Raw genomic sequence first — 14,988 nt, 5'->3', positions numbered from 1 at the left:
GGCATTGCTCTCTTTTCTCCCTGGCCTTTGAATCCCAGTGTTCATCACACGTAGCTGCCCAGTAAGCAATAGGTGACTGACTGGCTAAATGAATGAATGAACATTTCCATATACTTCTGCCACCGTAAAGTAGTCATCTCAGCCTATGGGCGTGCACATTTTTACGTAATCCGCATCACCCAGGCAGAGACTGGCTTTCGGTCACAAAAAGGAGAACTCACACGGGCTAGTGGCAAAAGGAAAATCCTCAATTTCCTCGTGCCCCAGGCATCCTGGCAGGGCAAGCAGGAGGTGCAGCTACTTACTTGTAAGCTAGGGTAGCGCTGAAATGCTGCTGAATGTAAGCTTCTAAAACCGTGTTGAAATGCTGGAATTTCCGGTCGGCAATGAGCCCTATGATGTAGATCTGAGGAAGAAGCAAAGAATCAGTGTTTTGGGGACAGACCTAGGGCAGGAAGCCACATTCACACGGTACAACTGAACCCCTATGAACATTTTTACCCAGGAATTAGCTCACTAATATATCTTAAGTCCTTTTCATTAAGGTAGTCTCTCTCCTAAAGTGTTTTATGCACTCCAAGGAGGACATACAGAGGATCCAGAGACACATGAAAAGATGCTCAATATTGCTAGCTTTCAGAGAGATGCAGATTAAAACCACAATGAGATACCACTTTACACCAGTCAGAATGGCTATGATAAACAAAGAAACAAACAACAAGTGCTGGAGAGGTTGTGGGGAAAAGGGGACCCTAGTTCACTGTTGGTGGGATTGCAGACTGGTACAACCACTATGGAAAACAGTATGGAACTTTCTAAGAAAACTAAAAATGAACGTGCCTTTTGACCCAGCAATTCCACTATTAGGAGTATATCCTAAGAACCCTGAAACACCAATCCAAAAGAACCTATGCACCCCGATGTTCATAGCAGCACAATTCACGACAGCCAAGAGTTGGAAGCAACCTAGATGCCCATCGGTCAATGACTGGATCAAAAAACTATGGTACATTTACACAATGGAATTCTATGCTGCAGAAAGGAAAAAGGAGCTCCTACCCTTTGCAACATCATGGATGGAACTGGAAAGCATTATGCTGAGCGAAATAAGCCAGGCAGTGAAAGACAAATACCATATGATCTCACCTTTAACAGGATTCTAAACAACAAAACAAACAAGCAAGCAAAATGTAACCAAAGACATTGTAATACAGAAGGTGCTGACGGGGTCCAGAGGGGAGAAGGGAGAGAACTACAGGGGAAAAGGGGAAGGACTCACATGAACAAGTATAAAGGACACATGGACAATAACTAAGGTGGGGGGTGGAAATGGGAGGGAGGTGGGGAGCACTGGCGGGGGGCAGGGCTGGGAATACAAAAAAGAAAACTGTACTTGAACAAGAGTTAAATAAAAAAAAATTTTTTTAAAGTGTTTTATGCAGCCCTGGCCAGTGTGGCTCAGTTGGTTGGAGCGTCATCCTGTAAACCAAAAGGTCAAGGGTTTGATTCCCAGTCAGGGCACATGCCTAAATTGTGGGTTTGGTTCCTGGTTGGGGCACACACGATAGGCAACAGATTAATGTTTCTCTCTCACATCGATGTTTCTCTCCCTCCCTTTCCCTCTCTCTAAAATAAATAAGCATGTCTTCGAGGGAGTATTAAAAAAAGTGTTTCGTGCAACATGCTACAGAGTATTATAAGACAAAAGTATTCACGGTCAGGTTAAGTTTGAGACATTTCCGGTTGTCACCGTTAGACTGCCTTCTTCGTTACAGGACTTATCAGAGTATTTAACACACCTGCACGCACCGTGACTCTCCAAGAAGCTGTGCAGCGTTCAGCACTTCCCCACATGGCTGGATCAAAGGGTCTCTTTGTCAGGAAGCCTCTCTCCTTAGGCCTAGCTTTCCAGGAGACCCCCACGGGAAGCACTAGACCAAGTCACAATGAACTCCAAGTAACCTCGTTATAAATGTAAATGTCACTGACACGTATTAACACCCTGCTGGTCACTGGTAACCTAATGCAAATGTTTCTTCTGTGTATTTGGACACAACACAGATAAAGTGTAAGTTGGAACAGTGAGAGAAGGAAGAAACAACTTAGGAAAACAGAAAGTAGAGAGAGCTGGAGGGCATTCCACCATGAAAGGTTCTGGAAGGAGCAAAATGAGTCGTGAGTTGGAGACTATGAAGGAGAGGCAGGTAAAAGGGGAGTTAGGACGCACTGTGGGCCCTTTGCAACCTGGCCAGTGACGAGCTCCCACCATTCACGGAAAGCTAAAGCGATGATTCACAGTATCCAGTTTCGTGTTCTTTCAACCAGCGCCCCTCTGACACCAGCACCAAAGATTTCCTCCCATTCATTCTGTCCACACAGACAAGTGAGCTCCAGACCACTGAAGGGGACCAGCAGCCCAATCCCAGGTTACAATTCCTCCAAAAGATTCATGAATGGGGCCACACAAGGACCACGTAAGTTCTCAGGGTTCTCTCGGTGAGACACACATGGATGTATAATGCTGCAAACACCCGTCCCCTCTCTTACCAAAGCATCGAAGACGAGGATGTCGTACTCATCGCTCTGAGAATGCTCCATCATGATGTTGAAGAGGGCATCCAGAGTGTCTTGGAGAAACTGGAAAGGGGAGTGAAGGTCGTATGAAAGAGTGCAGGTGACCCCAGAATCCATCTCTCGGTGCACAGGCCAGAGAGGGAGAGCACACCCACACCATGTCCAGGGGCCCGAGTTCACACGAACCGGAGCTCGGGGCACCCGTTGTTCACCGACAGCACAGCGGACAAACACGTGGCGGCGCTGCCGTGTAGCAGAGCCAACCACAGTGACGAAAAGGAGCAGCCCGCGTCTACAAGGAACGATGAGGACGGTCCTCGTGAGCACGGTGCGTGGTAAGTCAGACAGGGGAGTGCACACTCCTTCTTACTCTGTTTCCATGAAACCCAAGAACAGGCAAAACCCCATCAGCGACGATGGTGGTCAGCTTGGTGGTGACCCCCAGTGGGCAGGTGGGTAACTGAGAAGCACATGCGGGAACCCACTGCAATGCTAAAATGTTCTGGACCTTGGTCTAGGGAGTGGGTACACGAGTATCCGCGTGTGTGAAAATACAGGGTGGGGCAAAAGCAGGTTTACAGTTTTGGGTACAGAAAATGATACAATAACTAACAAATGATAATACAAGAATAAACACTGTTTTACATACAGCTTTAAGCCTACTTCTGCCCTACCCTGTACATTGAGTTGTACTTTTAAAATAAGTGCTCTGTACATACTTTACTATCTATATATACACAGTAAACAGCTGTTTATATACTATTATATAAATAATACTATAATAATATAGTATTAATACTAATTCTAAATAATATAATCATATATAATCATATATATAAAATAGTCCAATAACAAACTTGCAAAAAAGGAGACAATGGAATTTGCTCCCAGATGTTTTCTCTAAGCTGCTTGAAGCTGACGGACCTTAGAGAAGGATGTCTGGGGAAATTCCCAGTTCCGCCCGACCAGGGAAGTGGGTTAACAGTGCACGTTTGAAGCACTGGTCTGGAAATTCAACTGTATTTCCTCTGTGCATAGACAAGTAACTAAACTGTGAAACCCCTCCCTCCTAAGGGGTGGGTCAGTACTTCCTAGAGGCCCTCAAGACACAGCTGCCGTATGAAGATGTCGCCTCGCAGAGCCACCAGCTGTACCAGGTTCCTACTGGAAACAGGATCACCAGGACCTCGGGAAGCCCTTGCCCCAGCTCACTGCGCTGGAGACCAGGGTGGCTTTCATTAGATCTGAACTTCAGATGCTATATTCTCCACCACCATGTGGACACAACCACACACTTGACATCTGCATTGTTGTCTGCTCGTTCCACTTACCGTGTGAGCCCTGGCGTCTTTCCCTTCCTGTGTCTGATGCACCGTGTTCTCCGAGCACCAGAAACCAAGAGCACTTTTCATACCTAACAGTCGTGTGTAGGCAGTACTAAGGGATCATAATACTGTAGCACTTCGTAACAACAAAAGTAAGTTACCTTCTGGTGCATTTTGTACGTTGTGTGCTCCAGTTTAGTCATTGGGTGCTTTGTGTGAGAGCGACTGTGCTGAGTAACTTTTGAATATCACCACCTTGAATGCTCACAACAACCCCGAGAAGTACGTCGTATTCATAATGTTATCACACAGAGCTGGCAGGCAGGTGAGCTGGGATCCACATTCACACTGCTCTATTTCCAGAAACTAAGAGCAACCACACTTGTCTGCAGCTCGACATTTAACGTCATTCAACCAAACCACCCCCCAGAGTGCCCAGTAACGTTTTCTCATGGCACTCTGACACAGTCTGTTCCATTGTCAGAAAAAAAGTCACCCCTTCCTCCCCAAGCCACATGTGACCCAAAACTATGTCACTGGTAGGTGGACCGACCTTCACCACTTCCTCTCCATCCACAATCTTCAATTTCTCTAAATTCTCCTGCAGCAGTTGAGGCTTCATACGCCACTTCAGCAAACCCAGCAAGCCCACTAAAACAGAGTGCAGACAAGGAGAATTACTACTGCTGGCCTACACTGTCCCCGTCAGGACATCCTGCGTCTGCACACACATGCACCGCTCGGGGGTCCCCTTACCGTTCTGGGTGAGCTTGGTGGAGCACACCAGGGTAGAAATGGAGAACACATCCCGGGAGCTGACAGAGAGCCCCCCAACACTGCTGGAGCTCCGACTCAGAGTGGACCCCTTGTTTTCCATGTGGTGCCGGTAAGAGGGGAGGGTCAGGTAAGCACTGGCATCCTCCATCTTCTTGCTGTCTCCCTGGAAGCAAACACCTTGGTTACGTCCTGTCCCTGAGCTGGGGGCGTACACCCAACGCGACACAGAGCCCGCGGTGGCCAAACTACACGGTGCGGAGTGGGGAGGGTCAGAAAGAGTGAGGAATTCACCAGAGAAACAATACACAACAGCTGGTGAGGCAGAGCTGTTTCTCCAAGGTCACATTCATGGACAACGAGTTGATCCGCCAGTTAAGGGCTCTGTGGACTTCATTCATGGAGAAACTGAAGATTCCTAGACAGGACATGTCCCAGACAGGGCATGTTCATTCATCCCAAACTTCTGAGATCTTAATACACACATGCACCAGCAAGGAATCAGCTTAAGGAAGCGGACAGCGAAGGCACCGGAGTCTGAAAGGCTTGGCCTCTAGACGCTGCTCTACCGTTCCCAACGCTGGGCCATCCTGGACATACGCCTTGGTCTCTCTGTGCCACATTCTCCTCATGATGAAGCTGAGACTTTATCATATTGCCTACTTCCTATCAAGTTTGAGCAGACTGAATGGCAGTAACGCACATGGAACCCTTAGGTGATGCCCAGGTGAGTCCCGAGCATGCTGAAATGGAAGCTTAGACGTAAGCATTATGAGAGACAATATTTATTGAGCCCTTACTCGGAACTAGATGCCACTCTAAGTGCCTTATATGCCTTAGTTCACTTCATTTAAGCCTCGCAACAATTGAAACTGTTGTGGATACTATTACCCTTATTTTACAGAAGAGGAAACTGAGGCTTAAGGAAGTTAAGTAAACCTTCCTTAAGGGAAACTGACTGCAGCAGGGCCTCCACCCTCAATGAGTCCGCAGTCTGTTGAGAGAGAATGGCTCTCAAGCCAAGAACTACCTTGGTATGTCCTAAATGATGAAACGGAGGCTGCCCAGAAGGAGGGGTGGGGTGGTTTGAAAAAGTCGGGCAGACTTAGAGAAGTGTCATAAAACCTTGATGAAACTGTATTTTCCATGCAGATCTCGGACAAAAGAGCCATTTCAGCCTCCAAGGCTGAGAAAGCCAAGACAAAGGGCATGGCGCCTGCGCTCACCACCTGGCCTGGCCCTGCAGCCACAGTGCTGCCTCCAGCCAGGTGTCGGCAGGGGCAGCCTGCTGTCAGCAGAGGGGTCACTGGAAAGCACACAGTTGTCATCAAGGCACACACTTCCCACTTTTTGAACACAAAGTCTTGTGATGCAGAAATAACGATGGCTGACATCTGTCCCCTTTCCCATGGGTCATTTCATTGGTTTGTCATAAATATTCCCATCACCACTTAAGAAACAGGAAGGTGAGACTCAGGACGAGATGTGAGATGAGTCTGCAGTTGGCTGGCGGTGGGATCGGGACCCTGGGTCCTGCTATTTCCCAGAAGCCACAGTGAAGCATCTGTCCAGTGTTTGGCGTGGCAGTCTGCACGTCCCACAGAGGGCCTTTCAGAGTCACTGGCCCTCTCTGCATGTGATAAAAGTCTTCTCCATCTACTGAGTGTTCCCTGCACCCACCATTCTCATATCTCTATGAACCGCCTCATGTAATTCTCACAGTTACTCCCCGAGGGCCCACCGATGTGGAAGCGGAGGCCCAGAGAGGCTGGGATTTGGCACAAGGCCACACAGCTGGTGAGCCGCAGCGGGTGTGATCCGGGGGTCCCCGCTGCTAACCACGAAGCAATCCCACCATCTCCCCTTTGCTGCCTGCAGCCCCCTTGCTACAGAGTCAGTTCCAACTCAGGGTACCTTCAGGACCACCAAGTCGTGGCACCCGTCCTGCAGTGTGGTCCCGTCTTCCTTCATCAGCTTCACGTAGGACATGGCAAAGTTCTTTTCTCCTTTATCTTTGGCTGGAAACAGCATTGTGAGGTCAGGAAAGAAAAGGGCACAGGGGCCACCCAGCCACGCCCCTCCTCTTGCCTTAGGAGTGCCACGGGGATGCCACTGCGTCAGCTACTCACATTCCAGGGATGACCGGTGTCGAAACATGAACCGTAGGTGGATCCTCTGCATGTCTTCAATAGGGACGGCCACCTCCGCAGGCAGAAACAAGAGCTCAGGAAACCATGAGTTACACAGCACCCCCCCACTCCCTCCCCCTCCCCCCAAAGGCAGCCTGACCATGTAACCGAGAGCACTGTGAGCTGATTTATTGCCCGCCCATCAAGCCCGATGAACTGTAAATAAATTACATAAGAACTAGCTATGAAGAGCAAATAAAGCAGCAAATGTAATCCATTTGGCAAATTGCAATCCCAGCCAATGAAAAGAAGACTGTAAATTACAGTGAGGGAGAATGAATCTCCCCAAATTGATGTAAAAGTCACATAACTTGAGCACAGGACGCGCCGCGCTGCAGAGTGCCGCGCGCTGCACGCTCTCCTCACTCACTCCGGGAGGGCTGGCGATGGCAGCGGGGCTCAGCAAATTGACAGCGGTCATTAGGGGCTATGCCTGAGGACTCCCATTTATGAAAATTAATGAAAATGCTGGAATCCAATAATATTTGAGTAAATCCTAGGGCTCATTACCAAGCTTGTTTAGACACACGGCCAGATGCTTCTGTCACCGAGGACACTGAGCCGAGATAATCAGTCCTCGGTCATCACAGCCTCACTGTCCAGTGGGTGGCCTGCTTTTGGCCTGCCTCTGGACTGCCCCCTGCCCCCCCACCCGCCACGCCCCCCTCCACCAAAGCCTACGGCTCTCTCTGTAATGCACAGCTCAGGCCAAGGCAGAGAAGCTCGGCTACCTCCGAGAAACCACTTTGCTTTACATTGTACAGACGCCTACTAAAATCCAACCAGATGTGTGCTTTGGGTTGTCTTCTGCTCCAGACAATGAAAACTGAGCCTGAAGAGGCCCCATTCGTGTGCGTCACACAGAACAAAAGAGCCGAGGGCCTCTTTGGCAGCTGCAGCCCAATTTGTTCTTTCCCTGCATCCTCAATGGTTACTACGGGCTCCGGCCACGCGAGGCGCTGGCCATGCTGATGAAGGGCCCTGCAATTCACAGAGCTCGGGGTCCGCGTGCGGCGACGCGGGGACACCAACCACGGGACAAGGGCTGACGCAGAGATATGACTGGGGTGCAAGAGAACTCGGAGAAGAGAACGCCTCCTTGGTGCAATAGCTTTCAGACCCCCAAGTTCGGCCAGCTATCAGTTTGAAGGCGGCGAGTTTGGGGAGACCCTCTGAGGAACACAGGAATATGGGTGACTAGGCAAGGACCTCTGAGGACTGAAAAGGCATCCCTGCAAAGCACGTATGGGAACATCTTGAGTTTGGGTTCGGGCAGGGGCTGAGCAACGGCTGCTACCAGCTACTCGGCAGAGACGTTGGAAGCTGTGATCCAGCTTCACTGTTCACTGAGTTAATTCCAAACTCTTCTCCCAATGCACGCCGTTCCCTTCTGCTCAGTGTGACAATCTGGCGATGTGACTAGAGCTGTGATGAATGCCACTTGCAGGTATTAAGTGGCCTTTTATAGCTTCACATTTGCTCACAAGTTCTGTCACTGCGCACTGCTCAGAAGACTGGCACAGCTCGACGGGCTGGGTACCGTCCACAAGAGGGCCATCCTCCAGTTCCGCAGTGCCCAGGTCCTGGGCCCGTGAAGGGTGCTCAAGAGAACCCCAGTGCTCCCCAATGGGCCACTGTTCCCTCCGCCCAACACGCCACGGGACACGGGGCCGGGGTGCTGGTTCAGATGTTTAGGAGGTGCCTCCGAGCCTCTGCATACATGTTTGCTGCTATCACCATCACCATCATCATCGTTACCTTCACTGTTTCCATCCACCGTGGCTGTTTGACTTGATAGTACACGACAGACCGATACTCGTGCATGGGCTTGTCCCCTGCTCCCACGCAAATTGCATTCTGTGCCAAGAAAAGCAAAGAGAGGGAAAATTCTACAGAACTGCCACTTCCCGTGCTTGGGTAACGTTGGCCCCAGCGCCTTAGGACCTGGGACCCTTCCCAACCCTTCTGCCCGGTACCCATCACAGCCCTTCTGCGTTACAGATTTATACGTGAACGCCCCCAGCCTGACAGCAACAGCTGCCTAGCTACAGAAATTCTATTACCTGCACTCTGGAAACAACTGGAGCGTGCCAGGGCTGATGTGGCTGCCCACTGTAAGTGGTGACCTGCCCTGGAGTTCCCGCGGGTTGCCAGTCCCATTAACCCTATCTGCTTCCTAGGTCTGCGTACAAAGTTTACCAACAGGCTCGGTCAGGCAGCAGCTTGTGCCGATGGATTGCTGATGTGAACACGACACAGTGTCAGTGTGAGCTGAAGAAGGGGTGGGAGGAGCTTGGGCTTCAGACACACAGGCCGCGGGGCCCAGGGGGCCCACAGTGACAAAGCATCTTCCGGGGACCAGGCTCATGCTAAGCTCTGGGTCACGGGAGTAAGTTGGATATTAAACCTGCCACGGAGGTTCACAGTTTGGTGGCGGGACCATTAGGTAGGTGAGCAGACACATCACTGTGCAGTGCGATGTGATGACAGGCATATGTATTTACTACTCTGGGGCACAGAGCAGAGACACTTAAGTTCCAGCTGAGGACTCAGGGAAGATTTCTCAGAGGCGATGACAGCTGAAGGCCTTGAAGAAAGATTCCAAGTGGGCCCTGAGCAGAGTTGCAGGAAGGGCACTCTGCAGAGATGCAGAATGAGCATAGAGGGAGCACACCTGTACAGGGTATTTATTCTTTGCCATAAAAATCACCCTCCGAGTAACAAGGAGTTCCCATCCAATAGAGGATGCCAGCCGCTAATGCTCCCTCTGTCCATTCTAGCTATTGGGCCACCAAGAAAGACTGAGGCTGGGCTCACCCAGAAGGGGCTGGTCTGGAGGTCTTCATGCCAGACCTGCGTATTCTAACCTCAAGTCTGCAGAAACTCAGTCACGTGAGTGCTGTAGTTCCAAGCCCCCCAAGGTCAAAACTGTGCTTCTGAGCATTTTATTGGTGAGAGTCCATGCCTCACCCCAGATTCTATCAGAGTCTCCAACAGATCCTTGACCCCAACCCCACCCCACCCCAAAGCTGAACGACCGAAACTGGACACATGTGGGAACCCCTGGTGAACCAAGGGAACCCGTGGGAAGGAGAGGCCCGCCTCTCTCCTGGGACAGCTCCCTCTTCCGAGCTACAGGGAAAGAATGAGCTCAGCATGATGTTGACATATGGTACTTGCAGCCACACTGAATCTATTTGAAAATAAGGATATGGATCTGCCCTTTCAGGATTTACCCCTAAAAATAAGGGGAAAATAAAAACAAGAATAACCAGTGACTGGAGAACAGGAAACACATCCAACTCTCCTGGTTTTCACTGGGATGAACGCTTTCAGAAATTCTTGAAACAATAAATGAAAAACATACTTCAGAGGTCTTTCTAACCGTTCAGAGAGTGCTTTTTGGCACAAGGTTATGCCAAAGCGTTATGCTAAGCCCTCCAAATGCACTACATCACTTGATTCAGCCCTCATTACCCCCCCTCATGATCACCATCATTACCCCCATTTTGCAGCTGAGTAAACTGAGACCCTGAAAGGTGAATTCACTTGCCCAAAAAGGGGCAGAGCTGGTATCTATCTCAGACCCTCTGCTCTTTGCCCAGTGTTCCTTTTAGAACAACCTAGATGCCTTCTAGCCTTCCAAGATTTATATCTAGTGACATTTATGGGCTTAGAGTTTCCGTAGCTCCAGTGAATCACCATCTAGCTTATAAAATCTGAAAATACACATCTATCTCTGGTGAAAGTAAAATTGCTGCATAGCAGGCAACTGAATGCCTCAAAACTGTCCCGACGACGACGGACATTTCTGATTGCCTACGGCTGGAGGGAAATCTCAGCGTTATTCTGAGCGGGGCCCAACATCCTCACCACCTTGGAGATAAAGTGAACGTTACCAAGTGTGTCTAGAGAGTATCGTGATCAGGGACTGAGCCCACTTTTCTGGGAAACACCAATCTGTGGACGTCTCGAGTTGACCCGTTTAACAGTTTTCCCCATTGCCTATGTCCACAGTCCCCAGGGAACAAGTCAAGAGCCTCTAGTTGGCTGCAGGTCAGCTGAAGGAAACCCTTGCAGGAATCAGGAAGCCTGGAGGATTAATGCTGGCTTGACCCTGGCAGGCACACTTCAGCAGGAGGACCAGCAGGCCCCCAACACAGGCCCTGTTTACCTGGCAGGAATCGCCTGAGGACCAGACGACACTGCCATGTGCACACGCCCTGAGAGCCAGACAGCACTCTACACCAGCCAGGCTGCCTCCTGGGGAGACGCGGCTCAGCGTCCCTCCCAGAGGCAGGAATCAAGCCTGGAGACTACCGTGCCTTCCCAGGAGAGACGGTTAACTGTGATGAACACCTATTATGTAGATCACCTTATTTGATATTCACAAGCTTAAGGTGCCCCTGCTGGTCTCATTTTCAGACCGAGAATCTTAGGTATAGAGACATCATGTAACTTGCTCAAGGTCATCCTGCTAATCTAGGCTGAGCTGGGCTTCGAGCCTGGCTGCCTGGCCCCAGAGGGAGCCATGTTAACCACTGCACCACACTGCCCCACACCCCACCTCCACCAGCTTACACCAGCTGGTCTCCGAAGAGCAGAGTCTTCTCAGCCTGGCATCTGAGCCTTTTTGATTCTCCTTCAACCTGCTTCAGGGGTCCACACTGGACTGCCCGTTTGAAGCCCCTCCATTCCTTCCCAGGGTTCCACCCTGTAGTACGTCCGCCTTCCCTGTATGTTACCCTCCTTTCTCTTACCAAGTATTTGCTGCATCGCAGGCGCCGTATGCCTACTATTTTACTTAACTGCAACCCCACGAGAAAGAGATTATTATTCCTCTTTTATACACACATAAACTTGCCCAAGATCACACGGCTAATAGGAGGGGATTGAATCTGAACCCCGTCTGTTCAATCCCAAAGCCCACCCCGTGAGCGTCTGGGCCGTGGCCCTTCCTGAGCAAGGTTGTCGAAACCCCAAAGTGAGCCAAGGACAAATACGACCTACTCTGTCCTCCAGCCCTGCTCTGCCAAGGGCAGTGTGCAGCTGGGGCAAGTTGCTATCCCCAAGTGAGATGGTCCCCACAGGAGCCCACCAGTACCAAACGGGAGTGCTGAGTGCTTTGAGTATGCTGCGAGACACTTCACTAGGCGGTGATATCAGCTCTGCAGGGAGAGAAAGCCAAGCCTCCCACAGGCTTCCTGAGCAATTTTCAATAGTCAGTCAACTGAACTCCCCCATGACATCCCTAACGACGGACCTGCAGATCGTGGTGATCTGGAGCGCAGCTCACCACGACGCACGGTTGCCTCTGCACTCCAGCCCCCATCGTGCCTGCCGACATAGGCCTCTGGGTGCACCTGCTCGGCCTGGTGCGCTGAGACTTGGAAGGGCAGCAGAGGGAGAAGCAAGAAGGGTTCAGACGAGATAAGATGCCTGCTTTCCCGCTAACCGTTTCCTAATTCGTCCTTAGGCAACATTGAAGGCAAGCATATCTGTGTTTTAAAAATGAAGCCGAGGTTTAAAAGTTCTCCAACGGGTAGCTGGGTAAAAATAACTTCAAGGCCGTGGTCTATACATTTGTGAAACGCAAGCAGTCTTTCGGATAAAAACCTTCTGCTCGTCCTGTATGTTCCTTTGAGCAAAGTGTCTCTCCCACTTATTTTTTCAGAAAAGTTTCAGAACCCAATAAAAAAATGAGTTAAAGGCTTGGATTTTGCTCAGCTACGTATTAATTAATGGGGCCAGTCCTGATGAACATGAAAAAAGGCACTTGTGAGGATTTCTTTACATTTAAAAAATAATTATGAATTTCCCCGGAATTTGACAGAGTTGGTTATTAGCCTTGTTTTAAAATGAGAGATGTAGTCTTGAAACACAGAGGCCTTACAGTGAAGTGTGAAAGAGGACTGGAACCCCAGAATCTGCTCCCACCCCCCTGCCTTATACTGACTTCATGACCTTGGGAAAACCTGACAAAGGTTCAGTGTCGCCTGTAAAAGTGGGGATGATGACGGTCATGCATCAGACTTATCACGGTGCCTGGCACGTCATGACGTCTCTATAATGCTGCTTATTCTTGGGTAGAGGAGAGCAAAGTCGGCCTGCACTCCAGCCCCAGGCCAGAGCAGATGACTTTTCAGTGCTCACCCCCCCACCCCACTGCGCTGTCTGGTCACCTACTGTGGCCCAGGAGGAACCCTGGCCCACGCTGAAACTTCTGCTGAGGGCGATTTCATTTTCTGAAATTGATGCAATTGATTCTGAAAAGGAGACACAAAACCCTCCCCCACACTGGACACACCTGCTGACAACCTTAAAGGAAATATAAGTAAATAAATGTAAACGCACATGACAAATATTGTCCAGGACATATGCTGTAAAAATATTTACAGCAATGTGCTCTGCATTCTTGAATGCATTCTGCCGGCCCTCTGGAGACCAATTTACCAACTCAGCTTTCCACCAGGCTTTCTGGCTGAGCGCTGGGAGTTAGATTAAGTGTCGGGAATGTCTGTTTTGAACACATCCTGAGCCTCCACCAGCCCAAGGCAATGTATTGATCCTTTTTCTTGCAATGAACTTGGCCTGAATAAACCGGCTCATGTTTCAATGAGAACGATATTCTAACTGCAAAAAAGCTAACCTACAAGGTGAGGCCAAGCAAAAAGGCAAAAAAAAAAGAAGAAGAAGGGTCCATGAAAGGAAAGGAACAGATGTTAAAAATCTGCTTTGGTGTGAGAAAAATCACAACACAAGGTCTTATCACGGGCTACTGTGCTAACCACACGGTGAGGTGCAGATCACGTTACTTAACGCCATCCCAAAGGCAGCTGGCAGTGAGAGAGCAGGATCGGGTGGGAAACGCGAGTCTCTCTGAGCGGAAGCGCCCAAGGGGGCCCTGTCACCCGGAGCAAGAGCAGGGGTCCTTACAGACAATACTTTGCCATCCTCCGCGCACACACACATGATCACTTCCACGTTCCTCTGCGTGGTCTTGTTGTACTTGTCAAAGTCGCCCTGGAGCACAGTGATGTAGATGTCGTTCCTGACATCCCCTGGGGCAGGAGGAGAGAGAGAGAGACGAGAGTCAGTCGGAGTCCGGAGTCCGGGCAGCTGGAGAGACACTGACTTAGAGGGCGAGGGGAAGGGGGAAGCAAGTGGAGGGGCCCCGCCTTGACGTCTGTTAATAAAATTAAAATCAGCACTGCTTGGAAAAGGCACTTGACTTCATCCGGGAGGCTGGAGAAGTAGGTAACAAGGGGATAAAGGAAAACCAGTAGCAAAGAGGGAGGGAGGATGGTCAAAATTGGGCAAGTATTTCTCTCCAAAAACATCATTTAATTTTCATCCTCTAGTGCCATCTTCTGGGGAGGCAAGGAAAAGCTCCAGTAGGACGGATCCTGGACTATCAGTAACCACCATGGACATTCACGGATCTTTTATCTCATGGAAGCAGAGAGGGTGTTTTCGCACATCCAAGGAGCACAGGGTCAGGGATGAGGTAAGAAAGGTCTTTAGGAATGAGGGGCAAGAAGAACTGAAAATCCCAAGGGGGATCACAAGAAACTGAGACTCAGGTGAGGCAGACGGGAAGAAATTACCCTCCAGACCCCTGCCACCCCGGGCCACCCCGGGCCACCACGTGACTGAGCAAGGAAGGCAGTGAGAGCAGTTAGAGCGGTTGAGGATGCAAGTCCAAGACGGAGGTTTAAAACAAAAAGGGGGGGGGCATTCAAAAGAATCGTATAAAATCTCAGTTGTTTTCCTTCTATTTCATACACACGTGGACAATGTTAATAGCAGTGGTTACTTCTGGAGGCAGAGATTTGAGGGAGATTTTCATGTTTCACTTTATACCTTTTCAAGCTATCTGAACATTTTCCAATGAGCATGGGGTCCTTCGGTAATAAAAGAATACTTTAAAAATGTCAGAGAACGACAATATTCTCCCCCAAAGAATGGACTTACGCTACAGGGAGTAAAGTAGAAAGGATGTCCATGATAAATTACTAAGCGATGAAGCAAGTTGCAGAACAACTATATAAAGTCAAAAAAGCATATAAAGGGCGAGACAGTCCCATTCGTGGGAAGGAAGTACGTGTGTACGTCTATATATTTGC

At 49.7% G+C, this 14,988-nt stretch overlaps 1 protein-coding gene across 2 annotated transcripts in view; it reads right to left on the bottom strand.

The window, feature by feature from the left end:
• The window catches only part of DOCK2 (dedicator of cytokinesis 2), a 357,524-nt gene that overhangs the window by 289,533 nt on the left and 53,003 nt on the right, over nt 1-14,988 (bottom strand). For both annotated transcript variants that reach the window (XM_037057743.1, XM_037057741.1), the window contains exons 14-21: nt 13,799-13,923; nt 8,621-8,719; nt 6,803-6,875; nt 6,588-6,691; nt 4,656-4,839; nt 4,453-4,550; nt 2,548-2,637; nt 306-406 (exon numbers count right to left, since the gene is read on the bottom strand). In XM_037057743.1, coding sequence (XP_036913638.1) covers nt 306-406; nt 2,548-2,637; nt 4,453-4,550; nt 4,656-4,839; nt 6,588-6,691; nt 6,803-6,875; nt 8,621-8,719; nt 13,799-13,923 — 874 coding nt within the window. The remainder of the gene's footprint in view (nt 1-305; nt 407-2,547; nt 2,638-4,452; nt 4,551-4,655; nt 4,840-6,587; nt 6,692-6,802; nt 6,876-8,620; nt 8,720-13,798; nt 13,924-14,988) is intronic.

Source organism: Sturnira hondurensis, unplaced genomic scaffold (genome assembly GCF_014824575.4).
Source record: "Sturnira hondurensis isolate 20B ecotype Veracruz unplaced genomic scaffold, ASM1482457v3 Scaffold0009733, whole genome shotgun sequence".
NCBI classification, from domain to species: domain Eukaryota; kingdom Metazoa; phylum Chordata; class Mammalia; order Chiroptera; family Phyllostomidae; genus Sturnira; species Sturnira hondurensis.
The sequence above is the reverse complement of the archived record's forward strand: the minus strand, read 5'-3'. Positions and strand labels throughout refer to the sequence as shown.